Source organism: Mus caroli, unplaced genomic scaffold, assembly GCF_978045245.1.
Source record: "Mus caroli unplaced genomic scaffold, Mus_caroli_1 scaffold_15, whole genome shotgun sequence".
Lineage (NCBI taxonomy): Eukaryota > Metazoa > Chordata > Mammalia > Rodentia > Muridae > Mus > Mus caroli.
In genome coordinates this window covers 50,744,646-50,768,354 of record NW_028227270.1, presented here as the reverse complement: position 1 = coordinate 50,768,354, position 23,709 = coordinate 50,744,646, and the positions used below count along the sequence as shown (strand labels likewise).

The following is a 23,709-nucleotide window of genomic DNA, read 5'->3' as shown; positions in this document are numbered from 1 at the left end:
AATATTTTTTTCATGTGGCAAATTCAAATGACGCAAAGGTTGCCAAGCTTCTGAAGAGCCAGGCTGAGTGGTGGTAAATTCTATGGCTGTTTATTAGTACATGTGTGTTATAAATTAGTAAATGGCTTGCCTCACATCTAAGATGTCATGATCTTTGACTTTTTCCATGACTACAACTCACATGGATGTCTTGATTCTTTGGCTTGCGCAAAAGTAGCCATTTATATTTCATAGTTCTGTAGACTAGAAGTCAAAGGTTCTAGCACATTTGCTACTTGGTGAGTATATCAGGAATTTTGTAGACCTGCCAGCAGTGTAAATAAGGACACAATATTGTTGATATTTAAAACTTAGGCCTTTAGCTTGGGATACTTCTTGTCTATTTTAACATGACTAATTATGGTCAGTGTCCTTCCATGTTGCCAGGTCTACGTCTCTGTTCTTCTCTCTATCTTCTGCCCACCTCTGCCTACTGTTGGTGAATCTCTGCCTCTATTTTTTCCCAGAGTCCCTATGTGTTGTTCACCACTTCCTGTTCTGTTATTGACAACCGTCCTTTTATTATATACAATTGGCAAGTAAGGAAGGATGAATGTTTACAAACTATGAGGTCAGTGATAAGACCATATTGAGGCCTGATATTGAAGCCAGTACTAAGATCCATCTAGTACCCAGCCCTCTGCCTGGACGGCAATCAACAATGAACAGTACAGAGACACAGCATTATACAATATATACTAACATGTAACAGTTTGTTCTCTGAGTTGTAGGGCGACTGTTTTCTTGCTGTATACTCACATGGCATGACAGATGAACAGATCTCTTTTGGGTCTCTTAAAAGAACATTAATTATGTCATGAAACTCCACCCTTATTACCTATCACCCTCCTGGAGGTTCTGAGGCTCAACTGTCACTCTGTGGATTAGGATTCAGTACGAATTCCAGAGGACAGTCAGTCTCTCACAGAAAGCTCTTGTTTGACCTACATAGAGTTTGGTATCCTGAAGATGTTTTTGAGTAGGCCCATCTGAGTGGTGCCTGCTCTGACTTATCTATCTTTACTATCGCCAATTCTCTTCCATTCTGCTCACTTTGTGCACTTAAAATCTTACTGGTTCCTACAGGTGCTTGAATGTGAGACTCTGCTCAAAGGCCTCCAAAATGGTCATCTTCATGGTAAAGAAACCAGCGATATGGTCATGATTTATAAAACATCCTTGTTGAGGAAGAAGATCACCTGCTGTTCTTGGATGACTGGTAGATGACTGGCCCTTAAACTTGGTATAGGTTAGGTAAAGGTAAAATATGGGTTTCCCGTCTTTCAATTGGTACAAACTATTGTCTGTGTTCACTTGGGAATTAAACTTTATTAAAACAAGAGGCTTTTGAAGCTAAAAGAGATGGCAGGGAACATCTAAGCCTCTGGCATTGCTTTTAAGAGAACAGATGAAAGAAGAGGCATGGAATAGAGCAGAAATGCTGGTCTGAGCCTTTCTGCTTTTAACCTGCCCAGTCCTAGAAGGGAGTGCTTTCTTTTCCAGAAAAGACCCCACCTCCATTTTCTAAAACTAGACTGAGGCCTGATTGGATATACCTGAAGTTTATGCAGATGAAGCGGCTCTGCTTCTTGTGATTGGATGACACTGCAATATATACAAATCTGCAGGCGTACCCCTTCATGAACCTGGATGAGAAACTTTGGCTCCATCAACTGAATACCAAGGTAGAGCTGAGCAGTACATGATGGCACAACCAGGAGCAGAGTTTTTAGAGATAACACAAGTTAGGGGATGGTCAAGAGAGTCTTGACAATCTCTGGAGACTGCTGTTGCTGGGCAGCCATGAAAAAGCCTCAGACTCCAGAAGGAAAGCTGACCCCAGGACACCCATGTTTAAGATGTTCAAATGTGAATCTCACCACCAAGTCACAGGCAGCTTTGGCTGAGGTCATTAGTGAGCTATTGCTGTTATAAAACATCAATATATGCTTGTCAATAATAAAAAATACAAAAGCAGTGTTTACTCAGCCTCTTTCATCAGAAACCTGGACTTTAAAAGTGTGACTTTTTTGTACATCCAATCAAAGATTCTTTTTAAGAATCTGCTTTGGAAGTTATCTACGAACCTCCAGCCCTAAACACATCCACCCCATCTCCACACCCCAACCTTCACCTCCACCACCTATCCTCCCATCTCCACATGCCTTTCCAAATCCATGACCTTTGATACTGTTACATATATGTGCATGCATATAGATGCATATATGGTATATATGTACTTACATGACAAGTTATTTAGTATTACGATATATAAATGTTTATGGCTGACCTCTAGGAATTTGTAAACTATCTGTGAACCGGTCATGGAGAAAGCAAAATTTTTCTCTTTTGGCATTGGAATTTTTTTGTAGTTCATCTTCTAGGGGTGAGGCCTTGTGAGATTTCCTTATCCACACTGGCATGTCAACAACTCATGTTGTCCTTACTGAACCCCTGGGATGGTATCCACATTCAGGGCTATTCTTTCTGGCTTAGACAATCTACTCTAGAAACACTTGAGCTGACATACCAAATGGTGAGCCTCAGTTATGCCCTTGGTACACTTAACCCAATCACTTAGATAATGGAAGTTAACAATAGTTTTCCATCTATAGTCAGGGCTGGACCAGAGATGGAGGCCATTTTGTTTTCTGAAGGAATGAGGGAAACGTAGTTTTCCAATTTGTGGGGCACATTCTAGAGAGCAAGGGCATGGTAAGCTGAGGATTGGGTGTGAGGTGATGGTTTTCTTCGTCCTGTGACACAAGGGCATGGCATGCAACAGTGACTGGGTTTAGTGATCCTGAGAAGCACAGCTATCGCATAGCATACTTGGAAAGTGACAGTCATATTACAGGCCAGAGGTACCGCAGCAGTGTGACTGGAAAACAGGAGAAGGAAAACCTTCATGTTAGAGGCTATGGGGGCTTGGAGTGGGGTCTGCACTACCGCAGCCAATGTTCAATGACATCATACCCATGCTGTTTGCCCAAGGACCCCATAGCATCAGTCCTGTGTAAAGGAAGAACACTGCAAAACTGACAAAGTTTTAGAAACACACAAACAACCACTTTCATCAGCCTTAAGCATTGACCCTCTCCTAGGTCAGAGAGCAGCTTCGAGAGAGAGAATGAGATGAAGTCATTCCATTCTTTCTCATCCCCCTTGGACACTGAGGATCACTTGGGACTCATCTACTGCACAGGAGGATTAAACTCTTACCAGAAAGCAAGTTGGCTTTACATAACCTCTTTTTAGGCAGTCATTTCTTAGATAAGACATGAGAAGCTCAAGCAAGCAAAAATGGAAAAACAAAAACAAAAACAACTCAGATGCCCAGACCCCATTGAACTTCCCTTTTGCTGTCTAAAGGATGCTATCAGGAAAGTCGGGAAATAATCCCAGAAAAGAGAAAAAGATTCAAACATTCAATAAGTGAATCACACCCACAATCTAAAAAACATTTATTATTCAACAGTGCAAATGACTTCTTGTAGACAATAAAGAAAACACATTATTAGCACATATCCATGAAGTTCAGTAGATTAGTTATTAGAGAAAAGCAAACTGAAACTGAAATAGGATATTTTATTGAATCCTGTTTTGTCATATGTAGTTAACGTTTCTTTCTCTTTTCTGAAGGGAAACAGAGGGAGAGGATACAGGGGAGAGGGAAGGGGATGGGGAGTGTGAAAGAGTGGAGGGAGGGGAAACTGTGGTCAGGATGTATTGTGTATGAGAAGAATCTATTTTCAATAAATAATAATAAGTAGTAAATAGAACAATATGAGTTACCTGTTTGCACATATTAGACTCTTGAAGGCAGGAGGAACACAATGCTAAGTATAGGACAGGAAGGCTAAGGACAAGTTAAGCTGTGGAAAACAGACCCTTACACACTGCTGGCTCATAGGAGAAACAGTGTAGCTGTCTGGAGAGCTGAGTGAGCCTCTCAAAGTTAAACAGAGTTACCACAATACCCACTATACTCCTAGTTACAACCCCAAAAGAAATAAAGAGGCATGCTCAGCCAGACACTCACACAGGACTCTTCATAGCACATTGTTTCCCACAGCCAAGGCAGAAGAACAACCCCAGGATGACTGGATAAACAAAGTATCTACTTTCACCAGCTGGGAGAAGAAAACGTTCACCCTACTCACTGCACAAAGGGAAGGGGTCCTAGACAATGACCACATTCTAAATGAGTCTGCTTATGCAACATGCTAATGTAGGCAAAATCATAAAGACAGGTCAATCAGTGGTTGCCAGAGGCTGAGAGGCTGAGAGGCTGAGTGCTGTATGATGGAGTTTCTATGTGGGGAGATGAAATTGTTCTGGAATTGGGTGACGAAGAGAACCGTGGATATATTAAAACAGCCCTGGAAGCACTTAACTGTGTTATGTCTTAATTTTTAAAGAAAACAGAGTTGGAGAAGGCCTCAGAGAGTTTTGTAAATAAGCTGATAGGAGCTGCATGAAAGAAACAGAGCTGGGGACCATCATCAGTGCAAACGTCATCAGTTTCATTTTTATTTTAATTGGTTTTTTTTTTTTGAGAATGGTGTGCATGTTTTCTGTATTTACACCATTTTTAATTCATTTAGCTATGAAGCCTGAAAACCCAAGCAATCACCAACATGGCAAGATATTCTCAAGGGAACAATAGTAGTGCTTGAACCTTGGAGGTAACCAACTGCCATCTGACAGGGACTTAAGGTTGGCTGAATAGGAATTGTGGATCTTACCTGTGGCCAGTAAGATCGTGGACTATGAATCAGAGCAGAAGAGAACTTACTATTGTTACTGTCCTAAATAGTATAATGTCTAATTTCATTCTATCTATCTATCTATCTATCTATCTATCTATCTATCTATCTATCTCCCTACAGGTAAGAATAGCTCTTTCTTCTCAACAAAGAAGATTCTTTTTACAACAGATGGAGACCATTACAGAAACCCACACAATGCAGAGGACATATGACAGTGCATTGTACAACCATAATGGGTACATCTCAGTGACAGACTGAATCTAGTCACGCTTCTGCTGGTATCTTGGGTGCAGGTAGGTACTCATGGTACAGTCTGTTACTCTGGGACTTCTTAGTAGTTTGATGAAGAAACAGTCCAGTAAGGAAGGGGATCACACCTGGGTGCAGAAGGGGTGGGGGTGGGATCGATAGCCCAGGGCCAAGAGAGCTAAGCAGCTCCAGCCTCAGCCCCAGCCCCAAGTGGGGGTTACTTTTCCTGTGGCTTAGTCAACATCTGCAGGGGCAGAGGGAGAAGATAGCAAGAGTTCTGACTCATGGAGGCAACTGAGTATTCACACGGGAGGATAAGACACAGAAAATGTCGTGGGAATGCTTATATTGCTTAGGTCCTTCAAGAAGAGGGATTGCATACCAGGCCACAAGGACGACACACAGAGACACTTGTGGAGCCAGGAGGCAGGAAGGAGGAGGAATGGGAGAGCCCTTGCTGCATTTGTGTCAGATAGGCAGGTGACGAAAGGCCATGTTGTGGTTGGTTTGGGGACTCTGGGCTCCATAGGGTCATCTGTAGTAGATGACAGGACAGATGCTGGCTTAGTATGGGAGCTAAAGATCGTGGCTTCCTCCCAGGGGAGCCCTTAACTCTCTAGGAGTTTAGCAGTCCTGTGAGGGGCAGACTCTGCAGTTAGTAAAGAGTCAAGAGGCAGAAAGCAAGAAAGTTTTCTCCTCCCTAACAGCTCTCCCCAGGGACATTGATCATCCCTTCAGTGGCTCTGTCACAGGGGCTGTCTCTCATCCTGAGTACCCAGGATGGTGTCAGTGTAATCTGACCCCTTCCTCTGTGGGACACTAGGAAGCACAGGCTGACTATTGTCCCATCTTCTTTCCTTCCTTCCTTCCTTCCTTCCTTCCTTCCTTCCTTCCTTCCTTCCTTCCTTCCTTCCTTCCTTCCTCCCTCCCTCCCTCCCTCCCTCCCTCCCTTCCTCCCTCCCTCCTTTTCTCCCTCTTTTCCTTCCTCTCCTCCCACCAGATATCCCCTTCCCTCATCACCTCTCCTCTCTTCATTCCTTCCTCTCTCCGTCCCCTACCTTCCTTCCTTTCTTTCTTTCTTTCTTTCTTTCTTTCTTTCTTTCTTTCTTTCTTTCTTTCTTTCTTTCTTTCTTTCTTTCTTTCTTTCTTTCTTTCTTTCTTTCTTTCTTTCTTTCTTTCTTTCTTTCTTTCTTTCTTTCTTTCTTTCTTTCTTTCTTTCTTTCTTTTCTTTCTTTCTCTCTCTCTCTTTCTTTCTCTTTTGTCCTTCCTTCCTTCCTCCCTCCCTCCCTTCTTTCCTTCCTTCCTTCCTTCCTTCCTTCATTCCTTCCTTCCTTCCTTCCTCCCTTCTTTCCTTCCTTCCTCCCTTCTTTCCTTCCTTCCTCCCTCCCTCCCTCTCTCCCTCCCTCCCTCCCTCCCTCCCTCCCTCCCTCCCTCCCTCCCTTCCTTCCTTCCTTCCTTCCTTCCTTTTTTTTTTTTAACTCTTTGAGTGTTTGCTTGCAAGTCTGTGTACTACCTGCAGGCAGTGCCTGTGGAGGCTCCAAGAGAGAATCAGATACCTAGGACTGAAGTTACAAATCATAGCCTCCTCTTGGAGGCTGGGAATTGAGCTTCAGATCTTTAGAAGAGCAATCAGTGCTCTTAACCACAGAACTATCTCTCCACCCTCAGCCCATCAATTCTTAATGCTGCTTGTTTTTAGATTATTATTTTTTCTCAAAATAAATTCCTCATCAGTTTTAGGGGCCAGATACATGGGTAGCACTCATGGATCAAAGGTCATTTGTTTCTGTCCCTTCTGTCCTAAGCCATTCAGTTCTAGTCGATAAGAACCCACACACATTGCAGGAAAGATGGCAGAGAGACAGAGGACAAAGATGTAAGGATCCATCTGTGACTGATTTACATACACTTAGAGATAAACCAATCAGAATCCACTATGAGGAGAAGTCAGGAAAGGGTGAGCTGTTGCCTTCTGGGAATGTGAAAGGTCCCATGCCGTGTGAAGGCAGAGTAATTTTGAGATGAGTCATGTTAACAGGAAACAAATGCATGTAAGATCCCACCAATGGAGGTGGCTGGAGCAGGGCCTGGTGGGACAGAACTCAGGGTGTGAGTGGGCAGGCTGGGAAACTATGCTAATGTTTAGCTACATCTGTCCGAATTCCCTCCTTGCTAATAGTAGTCTTGCTACCCCATCACAGCAAACTTAACCTGCGTAGGTTGGTGGATGAATTGCTGGCCTCAGTTGTGTAGATTTGAGATTCACTCCTGCCTCTATCTCCCTACCTTATCAAGGACTTGGTTCTCTGGCAACCCACTCAGTTCTCTTCTGACCTTAGACCCCTCTCAGGGAAAGGAAATGCCAAAATGAAGACACCGAGCTCTTTGGGCTTTACTACAAACCCCAGTGATACAACTCAAAGAGGCCAATTTATAATTGCTTTGTAAAGTTGGACACTGAGAACAATTTATGTCTCACCATGAAATACAGCAATCAACACCAAAAGGGCTTTTATTCAGACAGGGTTTAGTGGTGTTTTTGATTAAAGGGAAACATGATGGTAGCTTTGCTTGTGAGCTCTAGAGTTGACCCTGAGAACTGACTACAGAATCTCCCTTCCCTTCCAGGGAAACCCCAGGGGACATTTAGACTTGTTTCTTCCAGAATCCAAGTCTGTTGCATCTAAGAAGGAAGGTGAGTAGGCACTGTTCTTAGCTCCGTGAGCATTGCTATGGTTACTGAGACCCGTTGACTGCAGAGGTACAAGGGCGATGTGCTATGCACCTTCCCAGCTACCACTGTGCCTGTGCAGTTCTGCTCTGTACCTTCCCAGTCATCACGCTGCAGTTGCACCTGTGCAGCTCTGACTGGGGGCCCAAGATCCTGAGGGGGGAAGGGGGACTACAGCCTGTCTGTCTGCTGGTGAAGCAGGCTCTCTTTGATTCATAAGAGGCAAAAGTCACAGTGGATAATTCATGAGCTGACTAAAGACTCATTCTCATGAAATCATGTATGTGGCTGACCCTTCCTTCCATCCAGGCTAGGCTGTTATGCACAATGTTGTTATGAATATTCATACGTTTTTCAGTGAATGTGTTTTCAATTTCTTTGAGCTTATACATAGAACTTTGTTCTATTGCTGTGTCATGTGATAAATCTGTTGCACTTTTTGAAGGTCTGCCAATTGATTTCCAGAGGGGCTACAGCATTTTGCATTCTTAATACTTGGCACTTAAAGACTTTATAATGAACTTGTTATTGTAGCTCTGCTCGTGGGTGTGAAATGCTGGCTCACTGTGGTTCCCTGATGGTTACTAATATTTGCCAGCTTGTTATCTTGTTGTTGACCAGTTGTAGGTCTTTGGAAAAATACTTTAGATTTTGTGTGTGTGTGTGTGTATGGCTTTTTTTTCCCTCAATTTGACCTATTTGCCCTTAAATTGTTATTTTAAAAGTTTTTTATACATTTCTGAATAGTAGGCCTGGTCTTCATCTTTGGGAGCCATTACATTATATTTTGGCTCGGGATGTCAGTAGGGCACAGTAAATGCATTAATTTGGCAATATCATTAAACTAAAAGCACACTTCATGCATCTAGTCACATGAACATCATGCTTAAGCTAGGCCATATCATATATATTCTGAGCACGTAGTTTAGCCCACAGATAGAGCTAGTCATGTAACATGAAGCCTGCATTGCACACATCATGATGATGTGCTTCGTGGCTCATGTAACTTACTCAGTGCCATAGTGAAACGTAAACCAGTGCAAGTGCTCGGGATAGTTTTGCATCACCATAAAGTTGAAGACATTTGCTCGATCACTGTGACAGAGATATCTCTTCTACCTTAGACTGAGACATGAACAAATCACAGTGTTGGTGTCACTGTTCTGGGGTCTGAGAGTCTTCATGACTGAGGCTAGAACTGCCCAAGCACACAGTTATGAGACATTTGAAGGTTTACCCTCTCAAGGGCTTTGCTGTGGTCATAAAGGATAAAAGGGAGAAAAATAGAGAAAGGGGGAATCAGATGAGGCTCCAAAGAGGCTTTTGGACTGAAAAGCTTCATGGATTTTGTGACCCTAGAACCACAAGTTTCATGGCTTGATTCTCAGAGAACTGAAGAGCCCAAAGGAATGTGCCCTTGCTTGTGACCCAAGGGCATCCAGAAAGTGTGTCTTCTGACTCATCAGAGTGTGTGGCCCATGGGGAGGAGTTATTTGCAATCCCAGGGTGAGGGGCTTGCCTATCCATTGTTGTATGTAGAAAGCACGCACAGTCACTGTTTCCCATTATGCCCACTGTTCAGTCAGCACTTCCTTCGCTAGCAGGATGCCATGGTTGAGGGAGGCAAAGAAAAGTCACTGCAGTGGTGATGTGTATCTTTATCTGAAGATAGGAAAGGAGGGGAGACTCCAGGGGACCTGAGGTATGTACCTGAGGTATTTTGTTGTTGTTGTTTTTCATTTTTTTACTTTTTATTTTTAAGTGGCAGTTAATTGCCCATCAGTGGCAGAAGGCTGTGTCCTAGCAATATCTGACATTTTAAAGAACATATCCTTCCATGCCTTTTGTGTATTTAATCTATTACATTACTACTTTCCCAGAGGAAGCTAGAACTGGCGCACTAGCTTCCAGGGACACACCCTCTTGCTTACCATGGCTTTGTTTGCACATATACGGGCCTTGCAATTCCAACCAGTCCTTTATCATAGACTCCCCAGTAGGTAGCCACCTCACATTGTCTGTCTTACTAGCAAAGAAATCGACATTCATCCATAGCCCTTCATTTATTCCTTAATAACTACCAATGTTTTCCTCCAAACTAGCAGAGACAAAGCACTGCTTGGGATGACAATCGTTTCTCTTCTATTCCATGTATTTGCACAGTTATAATGGCTATGGATAGCTCTTGATGCGTTTTATCCTTTCATTTTTGCAAGCTAGTTGCCTGAAAGACTTGGAATATGAGATACATAGTCTGTGCACCATCAGCTATTAAGTGCTGAGACTTCTTTCTGTGCAGTATGAGAGCTCAAACTCATAGCCTTGTGCATGCCAGCCTAGTCCTCCATCTGAGCACTCCAGCCCACCGCTCTATTAAAACACTCCAGCCCAGTGCTCCATCTGAGCATTCCAGCCTAGTATTCTATCTGAGCATTCCAGCGCAGTGCTCTATCTGAACTCCCCATCTAGCTCCAGAGACCCCTTCTTGAGTCCCTGATATTCCTGGCCTTGGTCCTTTGGACTGGGCCTTGTAGCATTTTCTATTCCCTTTCAGTTACTGCAGAAGGAATCCTAAGCAGTGATGCTTAAATGAGACCTAAACAAGAGTGAGTAGCTCACATTCTGCCCACAGTCTGAAAGATACAGGTGCTTACATAGCATGGCTGTCATGCATTTCTGAGGGCTGGATCTCTTGAAGCTAGATGCTAAGAAGAGACACCGTATCCTGATCTAAGCTGAGTACAGTTCTGATATTTTAACAATGAGTCCAATCAGCAGGAAGGACACCAGACTGGAGATTCAAACCAGGTGTAAGTGGAAAGAGGAATGGGATTCAGAGTGGAGGGAAGTGGGAAGATGGTGTCAGGGGTGGATCAGGCAGCTGGGATTTGGTTGGGAGGTAAATGGGGTTAGATAGAAGCAAACTCACCTCTGGGCTGAGTCAGGCTTCTGCATATCCCATGAAGAATGACAAGGAATGGATGGGGTGGGAATTCCTGATATTGCAGACCCAGAGGGGAGCAAGTGGCCACTGAAGCTTGTGGAAGCAGCTGAGAAGGTTCAGGAAAGCTGAGCTGAGAGGGATGTGTGACTGAGCACACAAGGAGAGAGCCTTAGAGAAGCCACATGGGATCAGAACAAGACTTCCCAGTTTCTAGATCCAGGTTCCAATACTGGCATGCACTCAGGTGTGTTGGGTTGGGAATGTGCTTGTGGCGATCAGAAAACAACCATGGGCATCATTTCTCAGGCATATTTTGTGTTATTTCTTTATTCATTTTGGAGACAGCATCCGAGTCTGGCTGGCCCGTGAGCCCCAGGAATCAGGCTACCTCCATCTCCCCAGTGCTGGGATTACAAACATATGCATCACATTCACCTTCTGTTCTCTACCGGTTCTGTTACTCAGGGCCTGGTGCTTCCCTGGCAAGCCCTTCGCTGACTGAGCTACATCCTCAGGCCTTAGATCCTGACTTCCTGCAGCTGCAAGGATGGAACTTCACTGAATGGAGCTTTACTGAGACTCTGAGTATGTGGAAACACTGACTCAAGAGTGATATCTGAGTTGGTGACTTCTGAGAAAGTGGCTTTGTCACTGTGTAGCAAGAGAACTAAATCAGAATCACAGAGATGAATGATGCCATTGTTAGGAGTCCCTGCCATTGGCCAGGGCCCTGGAACAGAAAGGCTTACAATGAGATGGTACATGTGTCAGGGATGTCTTCATGTGATGTCCCCTCAGCAGTGATGGTGACATCGAAAGTGTCAGTGCTGAGCATTTGCCTCCAGCCCTTCCAGGCTGCTTTGCTCTGCTTTATGCGTTTTGAAACAGTATCTCTATACATATCCTTGGTTGTGCTGGATGGCACTATGTAGACCAGGCTGGCCCTGATGGGACTTCCAGAAATAAATGACAACTATAAAGATTTTAACCTCTGTATGACCACACATCTCTAGCAACATCATACACTTCATAAGCTATGTCCTCTTCTCTTCATTTAAGCTCACCCAGAGCTGATCAGGGTATTGAATACACAACACTCATTTAAAGAGAAAAATGAAAAAAAATAACAAAATAATTCTTCCAGTGGATCAGAGAGAAAAGGATATATACTATATACCAAGTGGTAGGTGGCTCTGACAGCAGAATGGATGATTCTGTAGACCCAGAGGCTCAAGGACCAGCTGTCTTCAAGGCTGGTTCCAGGCAAGGGCTCTCTCCCCAGCCTGTAGATGCAACCTCTGTTTGTGTTGTCACATGACCTTTCCTCTGCGTGCAGGAGAGAGACTGGAAGCTATTCTCTATGAGAACAGTGGTCCTGTGTCATTAGGCTCCCACCCTTCACTGAACTCATTTCAAACCCTATCTCCAAAGGTAGTCAGCCACACTGGAGCTTAGGGTATCATTGTGTGGACTTGGGGCACACACATGATTCCATGTGGAACATGTACTCAGGGAATGAGACCTTAGGCTTCTCACAGTCATGGAAGCAAGAGTGACCAGGACAGAAGCATGGAAATGCACCACACATTTGAGAACACTCACAGTCACTTCAAAATGATGGAGGACAGAGAAACTGAACAAATACTCTACCCGTTTCCTCTCAGTGGTGACACTTTATCAGGGTAAAGAGGGAGGTTTGCATGTGCCCCAGCTACTGAAAAAAAAACTAGAATGGTGTGGCCTCATTTGTATTGGTAAAAGCTTCCTCCAGGGAGGACAGCTCTGTGATATCCAGTGCCTCTACAGAAGACATGGAGTTCGGCATCAGTGAGAATTGGCAGCTACTGGTGTCCCCTTGGCACAGAGTCACATGGAGAGATGATCCAGAGGAAGTAATTCTTCTGGGTTTTGTAGAGACATATGTGGCATGCCTTTCTTGGCCCTGAAAAAAGGGTGGCGGGGTTCAGATGTACAGTCAGAATCAGTGGATCCCCTGGACACCAGGCTGCCTACCTAGGGAGCACAGCAGAGTCTGACCCTCTTTACTCTCCTAATCTCAGAGCAGGGAATTGTTGCTGGCTTATCCCTCACTTCAGATTAGCTTTCATTATTTTGCATATCCACAACTGATCCTTTGTGGGTCTTAGTCCCCAGATGAAAGGAGTCAGCTTGGTCCAGCTGTCAAAAGCACAATATCAGAGGAAGAAATCTCCATCACTGTGAGTGTGGCCCAATGCTATCACCAGGTGGGTGTCCTAACATGCTTCACTCAAGCACATAGACCCTGGAGGAATTTAATTGCTTTCAGATCCAGTCAAGAGGCAAGTGCACATGGCAAGGCTATTTGTGGGGGACACTGCCAGGAGTATCTCAATCTATATATGCACCCCCCCAGTAGCCAGGTAGCCCTGGAATCTACATAACTGACCTCTTCCTGCTCTACCTGTGACCTAGAGTCTGGGTTTGGGCATAAGGATTTCAGCAGTCGTGGACAAAATGATTTCTGAAAACCCTTTGAATCTTTTCATATTTTGTTTTGAATTCAAAGCAACACTTTTCCACCAGCTGCCTGGTGAGTGAAGCTCTGATTTCAAGGCCACTTCATGTCATTAAGAGATTCTCAGATGTGAAGAGCATGTGACACTCTTCCAGAGAACCCAGATTTGATTCTTAACACCCAGATGGCTGACTGTTCATAACTGTCTGGACTCTCAGTGCCAGAGCATTAGGCGGCCTGCACTGCCAATGACGTCATGGGGCCACACTACTGGACTCCTTCCCTGCCTCAGGAATATCATGCATTGCTTTAGCCAGAAGACCACACACTCAAGTGGCAATGTACCCATTTAGAGCAAAAGCACAGAGGAAGTTGGCCTGTCCAGTAGCATCTGTCTCTTTCTCTTGGGATGATGGAGCAGTATGTCCTTGTTGGAAGCTGAACAAAACATCCCAGAAGGCCCTGTGCAGTCCATGTATGAAATAGCCTATCAGAAGGTTGTTATCACAGTGGCAATAAAAGAGTAGGTGTGCAGTGATGGTATGGAGGCTCAACAGGATACTCGTTAAGGGGCATACTCTATAAGGCTGGGGTGCTTCTACATACTGTGGTGTTCATGCACACTCTGGCCACTACTTCAGAACTCAGTGGTTGGATAAACAAGGCAACACTGGATGCACACAGGCACCGGTGGGGATGGTAGGTGACCTACAAACGTGTGAACACACCTGAGATGTGTGTAGCACTAGCCTGTTGCAGCTGCTTGGTGTGAGTGTCTTGAGCAGCCATGCAGATACACTCTTCATCTCTGGTAACCCACAGAATGATAGGATGAGTTCTCATGGTTATCTCTGGCCACATGAAGACAACTGGCATGTGATGAGGACAAGATAAGCTATGGTCTCATCTGCAGAAGACTGGGAGCCATGCTAGATAGATAGGTATTGTGTAGATAAGTCCTGTACTGCCCCCACCGAGACCTGTGCATGCAATGTGTCCTTTCTTAATCTCAAGGGGATTCTATTTGATAATGAAATATGTGGTCACCCAAGGCTTAACCCAGACACAAGTGCAAAACTATCCAATCTTTATACTAGCAAGAAAGACTCGAGAGCTTTCAGTTGAAGATAACTAAAATCAGTTGAAATGAAAAGAATTGGCTTTAAATATACCCATATCACTTAATTATCAGTTTTTGTGTAGTTGAATGTACATGCACAAACAAAGCAGGATTCTGAATTAACAGGTTGTGTTTTAAATCTGTTAGAACTTATTCTCTGTATCTATGTCACCAAGCAAACCCAAGTTTGGGTGTAGGGTCAATGTTTGCTGTGCAATCTCTTGCTGGTCCGCTGGCTCAGCTTACCTGAGTGATGATCCTACTTGGAAGGGTGATGCTATCTTTCTCCCTAGCAGTCCACAGTTCCTTTAAGGCAGGAGTCATGACTTGTGTATGAAAGCCATAAAAGAAAATCAGTAGTCTAAGATGGAAATGCTGTCCAGAGAAACTGAACCAAGTGGGATTGGATGCTTGGATTTATGTGTGAAAAGATACACTTGCAGATATAGGCAAATGGAGAGGTGTAGAAAGAGGTCTATTGGTTGATGTTAGACATGCATAGGCAGAAATAGATGGATAGATAGATAGATAGATAGATAGATAGATAGAGAGAGAGAGAGAGAGAGAGAGATAGAGAGATAGACACAGAGAGATAGCTATTGATAGGTAAATATAGATAAGAGATGCTTGAATAGATAATAACTAGGCTAGCTAGATATTGATATGTAGACATAGATGATAGATAATAGGTGAATAGATGGTAGATAAGTTAATCAATAAATAGATGATACCGAGCTATTTAGATGGGAAAATAACAAGTACATATATAGACAAAGATAGAGGCTGACAGATTGTTACTAGGTAAACAAGAGAATTTATTAGGAGAATTGGTTGTAAAGATTTTCGAGGCTCACAGTCCCATAATCTGCAAGCAGAAGGACCTTGTAGCATTATTCAACTGGAAGTGGATGCTCAAAGGTCTTAGAACTACTGGATTGGTCTTAGCATCTGACCACTTAAGAACCAGAGATAAGGGAAAATGTGTGTCCTGGCTGAAGTAAGAGAAGCAGTTTGGATTTCACCTGCTTTTGTGGGGAGTGGGAGTGTTATGGGCTTTCAATGTATTGGATGGTGCTGCCCACACTATTGATGGTGGTGTTTACTACATTTAAAAATCCCAAAGCCAATTTTTCCACAGACAGCATCCTAGCATCTAGAAATATTGCTATATCACCAATCTGGGCATCCCTTAGTACATTCAAGTTGATATCAAAAATTATTAATATCGAAGAGAAACAATGGAGTTCATTTGTATGCTGACTTTTGATGTCCCAGTGGTCACAATCTCTCTGAGGCTTCCCCTGTGACCTACCTGCTTCCCAGCACTGCTGCTCCTGATCACACCACTGACCAGTTACCAGCTCTGGTATATGTGAGTTTATAGAACAGTTGAGGATCTGATGTCAAGAAGTTGGGTGTCACTACCCTTCAGACTCATCATGTCTAAATGAAGATAATCCTTTACAGAGAAGAATCTTCTACAGTGGGAGGAATGGGTGTGAACATTGTGGCTCTGAGCTGGGGATGAATTGACAGTTCTAAAATCTGACAGAGGTGATCAGAGTCATTAGAACGCCCCTGGAGTTCTTGTGACTGGAATTCCCGGTGAGAAGCACAGACTGTATTTCTCAGTAGAACTTTGCTGACCTCAGTGATGGATTCCTAGCAGAGGAAATAATGTCTGCTGAAACAATGATGGCTTTCGTTGTGGCCCTCTATCTCAGTCACACTGGAATAGGCTAATTTCCCTTTGGGCCAACATGATGGAATTTGAATGAACAACTGCAGCATAAACTCTTTTATACCTAACTTTTAATCTCAAGCTCTTAATATAACATTTGCTTGTAAAAAGTTTTGCAAAATGTTGCCCAGAAGGCATAGCCTTGCCCACTACCCCTTTTTCTCTAAGAATGGCTGCTTTTTCCTGAACTTCAGGGTTCCCATATATGCATGGAAAGAGGAGAGAGTGCTTTCTTGGAGCTGTGAGGTCTCCTTCATGGTGCTATCTTCCTTGGACTTAAGGATCCTACACCATGAGTTCTCTTTAGCACCAACAACATAGAATCCATGCATACATTTACACTGTGCAATGACTAGCACCCAGCTATGCAGCTCAAGGTGCCTGCTCTGGGTCTCACTCAGCACAGGGTGTCTCTGTTCTTCTGCCTACTATTATACTTGCTTGCTACTCTCCATTGCTTTGGCTTATGAGGGCCAGAAACCTGGATGTGATGCTTTGAATGAGGAATACTCCCATAGGTTCAGGTATTTGGACACTTGATGCCCAGGTCATGGTGCTCCTTAGGGAAGTTTTAAGAGAATAGAGCCTTGCTGGAGGAAGTACATCACTGGAGGAGTGCTTTGAGAGCTTATAGCGTCACACAATGTCTAGGTCACTCTTTGCTTCTGACATGGTGGTAGAAGTGTGATGTTTCAGCTTACTGCTCCAGCTGTCTGCTGCCAGGCTTCCCTGACATGATGGGTTCATCCTCCTGAAATCCAAATACACTCTTTATTCTGTAAGGTGCCTTAGTCATGATATTTCAACACAGCAACAAAGAGGTGAGTTGGGTTTTCCTGTTTGTGTTGGAAAAGAAAGGAAATCTTTAGGCAAGGGGTGATGTGAGATTTCTGCTAAGTAGGTGACAGAGGGGAGAACACTGGAGGCTAGCTGTGAATGGCAGTGTGGACCCACCCTATGAGGGATGAACCACAAGACAGGTCTTTGCTGGCATCGGCTAGGAAGAGCACACAAGAAGGAATGCCTTGGAGACAAAGTGATCTCTGTCACAAAGCACGCTAGAGAAAGGGATGAGGGCATGCTTGGATGGGGGAGCAGCAGCAGCACTCAGTGAGTGATTTGCAGCTAGGGATTCTGGGAGTTCTAAGAGAAACTTCCACGAACAGTGGTAAGCTTTCTGGTTTCAGACACTTTGAGTATGCCCCTAAGTACAGACAACAGGAATTGTGGAAGTAGAAGGGGAAGGATGGGGCTAACCCCAGGTATGTTGTGTTGACATGCCTGGGCTTATCACAGGCAAGACAGTGGAGTACACATGGTGGTGCCAGACTGAACACATTTCTCAAGTAGACCCTGGTGGGGGTCAGGACCATCATACCAGCAGACTTTGTATTCTATCCTTGTTTAGGTTCTTGTCTGGGGCAGAGGTGAGAGGCTCACGGGTCTTTGTTCTCATTGGGGAGTACTGTTTGTAGGGGTCACTAGCCTCAGCTTCCTGAAGTCTAGAGGCATGGTGTGCTTACAGTAAAGGAAGATGATAAGACGCTTCGGAGAAGGGCAACATGCCAGAGTTGTGGTACAAAGAACAAAGTCAAGAAAGACCAGGGCAGAGAGAGCATATGAAGCTTGCTTCCTGTCCTGCTTTAGCCCAAGGCAGGAGTGGGTTTGCAGAAATAGCCCCAAGGGGGGTTGATGTGTCCTCTGAGACACAGAGGCATGAGCACCCACTGGAGCTGAGACCTGGCTGCCCTGGCTTACCAGACAGGCTCAGAATTACAAAGATAAGCAATAATACTGGATATGGGAGTGGGGAAGGGTGAGTTTTGCCACAGGAATTTTGAGGGGTGTAGGAGATTTTCTTTATCTTAAAGTCTCATGCAGATACTAGACACTGGAGTCTCTGAGCTAGGCTGGGAGGGATTGTTTGAAATGGGGAGCTTTGGCTAGATCTAGAGGACAGACAGGCAGACAGGGGGGAAGAGCTGTTCCTGATCTGCTTTGTCTGGTTGGGGCTGGCTCCTCACCCTGTCTCACCACAGCTTTGTTTTGTCTGACTCCTTCACAGCCTGGAATTCCTGGGGTCTGCATGTTGTCCAGATGGTTGTGGTTCCTGTTGCTGGGACATTCCGGGCTCACCCCATTGGGTTCCCAAATGCAGCATCTGGCATGATTCCCAAGAGGCCAGTGGGTAGGGACAATGGCTGCCTCTGGCTCTGTCACAGCTTCTGAAGACAATTGATAAGGGAGCAGAGATAATCCCTGCCTAAGCCCTCATGAGAAGACGAGGCAGCCAGAGTCATACTCAGCCTAAACTCGTCATTCACCAAGCATGCTGAGGCTGTAAAGATGTCTCTGGGTTCTCTATTTCTCTGACTATGGCCCATTTGTCACTAAGAACAGATGTGGTAGACAAGACATCATGACCAATCACAATCACCTGACCACAGCTCCTTGGGCTCAGAACCATACAATTATTCCAGGGCAATATGAGCAGCCATAGGTGAGTCCCGAGAAAGGAGGGGTGCACCGAGCACCTCCATGGGTCCACTGGTACCCAGGTTTTGACATTGCATATGGAGTGTGGTGCATAGGAGGGTTGAGAGGCAGGACCCTACCATGCACTTGGAACTGGGTGTGTCCCTGTGCACTTCTATACTTTACACTTAGAGCCATTTCCTGGCCCAAAGTTACAAGAGACTATATCAAAACACACAATTGAGAAAGAATAAGAAAAGTCCTCCAGTCGGGAAGAGGTTATATGATGACCAGAAATTTCTGGACACTGGAGTCTGAATATGGTAAGGTCCAGGTGCAACAGCAGGTTCAGCACTTGCCTTTAAGGAAATCCATGTTTATCTCCTTAAAGAATGAAGATGTGTGTGTGCGTGTGTGTGTGTGTGTGTGTGTGTGTGTGTGTGTGTGTATATGGTGTAACAGTAGGTTCTTCTTTTAAAGTGGTATCTGAAGATACTCAGGTATTGGAGCCTTACTGAGAATTACAGATAGAGAATGCCTGGCCCAGAGACAAAGAGGCTAGATCATTGTGGTGACAGGAGTATGCACCAAGAGGAAGGACCACACAGAGTGAAATGAAAATATGTGTAAGGACACAAGACAGAGGTTCGTGCTGTGACTGCCATGGCTGCTGACATGGCTGGGCTTCTGCTTTCTGGTCGAAATCACTTTTGCATCTTAAAACCTGCTAGCCTGGGAAGCACCTCATTGTCCAGTGCATTCTGCTCCTCCCGCTGAATTCAGAATGCCTGACCCCTTGTAATGAGAGCTTCAGGTCCAGAGCTGTTTAACATGAAGTATCATCCTCTCCACTACATTCAGCAAACACTAAACACATCCTAAGCAAAATGTGGTACTGGGCAGTTGCTTGCTCCAATGTTGATGGCAGAGAATAGATAAGGGCTCTGGTCAGACGTGGTGCAGCCTGGGTGAGATCCTTTCAGTCCTCTTCTGAAGGAGACCACGAGTAGCTATGACCTTGGAGTGGGAGTCAGAGAAGGGGCTGAGTTTCCTAGTTCTGTCCATCCTGACTTTAGCATACCTGGTCCAGTTCCCCTGTCATTGTTTTCCCTGAGAACAGAGTCTCAGACAGACAGTGGCTGCTCCATTCACTTCTCTACAAGCTCACAGTTCTGTCCAGTCTTCAGAAGGTTGTCCTTCTCTTGACACCATTGCTCCTTGTAGAGAAGCCAACACCTGTCTGATCCTATCCATGTGGAGCCCAGATGTGTTTGCTTATGTCAATTTGTAACTGCATATTATCTCCTTGAGGGACTGGGGCCATATCTTGGTCATATATGGAGATAATAACAGGTTCCCAGAAGTTTGCTCTGTTGGCAGGGCCTTGGAGAACTGCCATAGAAGGTCGGTGAATCAATATGGCTGTGAGATTTGAAGAACTACGGCTTTGGAATGTGTCACTCAGCATCCTATATAATTTTGTTTTGGTCTGTCTCTTCAGGGAACATTATACAGAGTTTCGTTCTTGATCTGTGTGTAAAATCGGTTGTGGAGTCTCTCTACGTGGGTAGATGAGATGGCCTGTACTCAAGGCTGTGGTGTGCTCCTGCAGCAGCAGAGGTCCTTTGCAAGTGAAGCAGACCACCTGAGTGAGTGGACCAGCCATGGGAGCTGACTTCCCCACAGTGAATTAGCTGATCATCCCTTGCAGGAAGGGGTGTACCTCAATCCCAGGAATAGCAATGGCTTCCCATGGAGACCAGCTAGGCCTGGATACCTCTGAGTCAAGTGGAGTACTACGCTGGTTATTCTGATTGGTTAGTGTGACCAGAGCATGTGATATGCTGGTCAAATCAATGCCAGACACTATGCTCTGTAAAAGTGTGTTCTAGATGTGACTAGCATTTGAATTATTAACCTTTAAGGGAAGATTATGTTCCCGCATATGAGTTGGCCTTAGCAGATGAGCTGAAGGCTCTACAGAAGAAAATAGAGGTTCCCGTGAAGAGTTGTCCGACACTGAAAAGATATTTTGGTTGGCAGACAGCTTGCCTTACAGGGACAAAGCTATTGTCCATTCCTAGAACATTATAATCCAGATATGGTGGCACACCCTTTCTAATCACAGCACTTGAGGAAGAGAGGCAGGGGGATCTTCCATGCATGGTCATTCTTGGCTACACAGTGGATTAAAGGCCAGCCTGTTTGCAGCCTGTTCTCTTAGGAGATTCACAGTCTAAATGGTAACGACATCCATTTTGTTTCCAAACTGCAGGGTTCTACTACGAACTCAAGGTGAGTGAGCTCTATAATCAGTGAGCAGTCCCTTGAATGACTTCTCTTCTCTTTATACCTCTGTGGGTTCTGAGTCTCAGGAGAGCTCCAAAGAGAGCCAGTAAGGATTGTTGCGTAAATGCTTCCACACAGTACACAGCCTCCATCACCCACCCTTGCACATCTCTCCCACAGATCTGTCCTCTTCTCCTCCATGACACTGGTGGGGAATTTCTCTCTTAGGCCAATCACAGTTTTTCCATGACATTTTAAAACCGTCTTAGAGACTGCTGTCCTGATATCCCCTGCCATCCATCCCTTCATCTGAGCAGTAGACCTCATGAAAAAACCATGAAGCGGTTCCAAAGCACACCATACAATATAAAATTTATTATAAAACTTCAGCAAATATAAATATCTGGGTTCCTACTGGGAAGGCCCTAGGTGGAGAGACCAGAAATAAGCACCAATGCAGAGGGAGATGGGAGCAGAGGTTGGAGGTGGCTGTGGGCCTTTCCTTTATAGACTATTGGCCTTTGCTCTCAGCTCAGAAGCAATCAAACTTATGGGATGTATTTAAAAACCACTCAACATACAATCCACAGCCTAGACCTTAACACTAACAGCACATTGGCCCCTTGACTGATTTCTATTGCAGGGGACCCTCACTTTCCACGGACACCTAGATTTTAATGTAACCGGTGCTTCCAATCCCTCATTTAAAACAGAACACTGAGAAATGGGTTGAGACAGGAACTCACTATAAAAAGTTGAGGAAGAAGACAAAATGTTGAAGTTGCTCCTCCAGCTCAGAGACCGGAAGTACAGAAAGCACCTTAGCAGGAATGTTTTTCCATTTCCAAGTATGCAAAATCTTATATCACAGCCCCCACCCAACTTGCAGGTACCTGTTCCAGGAGCCACTGGGGCAGGAAAGAATTAGCCCATACCTGCCTATCAAGGTCCGTAAACCTTTCACAGTGAAAATGGGGTCTCCAAAGTAGGAGGAAGGCTGGTGTGCTGGATGGCAGATATGTGAACATTTTACTGATTTCTTGGTCTTTTTCGTTTAAGAAATGCACCCAGCATTTGCTAGCTTGGATCTGGCTGTCTTTAGAACTTGATTCCACTGAATGAAAACATGGGGGGAAAGCTGCTTCCTGTGCACTATAGCACGGACTCTCCCTTCCACGTGCAGGAGACCAGCCCGCAGGATCCCACTTCCCCACCCAACAGGGTGCAGTTATGTGTTCCTATACTCAGAAACACATGGATCCACTCTAGGTCAAAAGACCCACAGTCCTTCCAGCTCCTGTCTTTTTTGGATGCATCCCAGTGCACACCATGCAGCTCTTGGGGCTGGCCTCTCTCTCTGCCACGGGGACATCTTCTTGTTTCCAGGACTGGTCCCAGCTCACAGGTTGGATTTGGAGCAGGTGTTGCAACACTGCTTGCTGTAGAACCTGTGGCCACACATGCCGTGCTGAGGTACCAGGTAGCACCAGTGGAAGAGGTCTTTGCAGAAGGTGCCTAGAAACAAGCACACTGCATGTCAGCCCGAGACTCCGATGAGCAGCACTGGACCCTATCAGCTACCTCTGTTGTTGCACAAAGAAAAGTGAATTTGTTGTTGCCAGAGAAGAGCTCCCCCTCTAGGCTGGTGGTTATGGTTTGAATGTGAAACCTTGTCTAGAGCCTGTTTTGTCTGAACTCTTGGTTCCTGGTGTTGATGGCGTTCTGGAAGGTCATGGAACCTTTAGGAGACTGAGAGTCACTAGAAAATGTGGGTCTTGAGGCTGTAGAGCATGGCCCTGACTCTGGCTTTCCTTTGTGTCTCTGCATTCTGATTATGGATACAATGTAACCAGCTATCTCACACTCCTGCTCCATCCCCCACCCAACCCCTACCTCCAGGACTGTATCCCCAAGTACTACATAAGCCAAAGTGTGTATGTGTGTGTGGGGGAACCATCTCCATGAAGGTACTTCCTGTGAAGTATTTGGTCACAGCAAGCGGACAGTTATTTATATGAGCTGTTAAAGGGGTCTTGCAGGACACTTGTTTTCATCAAACCCTTCCTACAAAACTGGGGCTTTCTTGTGCTAAATGCACTGATCCAACTCCTTGTTCCCACAGGATGTATACAATATGGACACTGACTGAATGCCATCCACCTGGTTCTCAGGATGAGCCCAGTCACAGGCTGCCTTAGCCCAGATGGTCTGGTCTAAGGTTCAGCCCGGACATCTGAGACATTTAGGTTTGTCCATTGCTTAAGGTCTTCTGCAGGTACACAAGAATGGCTTTTAGAGTCGACCCAAGGAATACGGAAGTTCGGTATATTTCAAGGTTACTTTTGTTAAAAAATGGTCTTTCTAAGGATCACAAAGAGCATACAAAAAGATGTAAGCATATGCCTTTTAAAGGAGAGACATCACAAAAGGTTCTGTCTTTTCTTGGGTAAGACGACAGTGGCAGGGATAGCCTTGTAATTATTTCATTGTAAAATTGAAGGAGGAGAAAAGAAGGGACAGCCCCAATTCCAGGGTGTTCCAGCCAGCACGCCTGTCTCCTGAGATCTTCTAAGGAATGTCTCCAGAAATTTGACACCACCACCAGAAATACCCAGGTCCAGTTGAGCAGTTCTGGCACTCACCTCTCTTCTCTGCAATGGGGCAGAAATGGGTGTTGCACGCTGAGGAGGTCTCAGGTTTCTCAGGCAGAAAACAATCTGAGGCTGGCTGTCCCCAAAGCAGGCATTGTACAGTCCTCCTCTGCACACCACCCCCACAGCTGGCTGTGCACTGCAAAAACCACACAAAATAGTCACAAGCTGCCAGGACATCAGCTCAGCTCAACCACTGGC

At 44.9% G+C, this 23,709-nt stretch overlaps 1 protein-coding gene across 4 annotated transcripts in view; it reads right to left on the bottom strand.

The window, feature by feature from the left end:
- Positions 1–21,266: 21,266 nt before the first annotated feature.
- The window catches only part of Adamts16 (ADAM metallopeptidase with thrombospondin type 1 motif 16), a 119,432-nt gene continuing 116,989 nt past the window's right edge, over positions 21,267–23,709 (bottom strand). For 3 of the 4 annotated variants that reach the window (XM_021180538.2, XM_085830965.1, XM_085830967.1), the window contains 2 exons: positions 23,500–23,647; positions 21,267–22,372 (listed from right to left, as the gene is read on the bottom strand). In XM_021180538.2, the coding sequence (XP_021036197.1) occupies positions 22,257–22,372; positions 23,500–23,647 (264 nt within the window). In that variant the 3' untranslated portion in view covers positions 21,267–22,256. Of the gene's footprint in view, positions 22,373–23,499; positions 23,648–23,709 lie in introns of those variants that run through there. The other variant, XR_015045399.1, reaches the window with a different exon arrangement.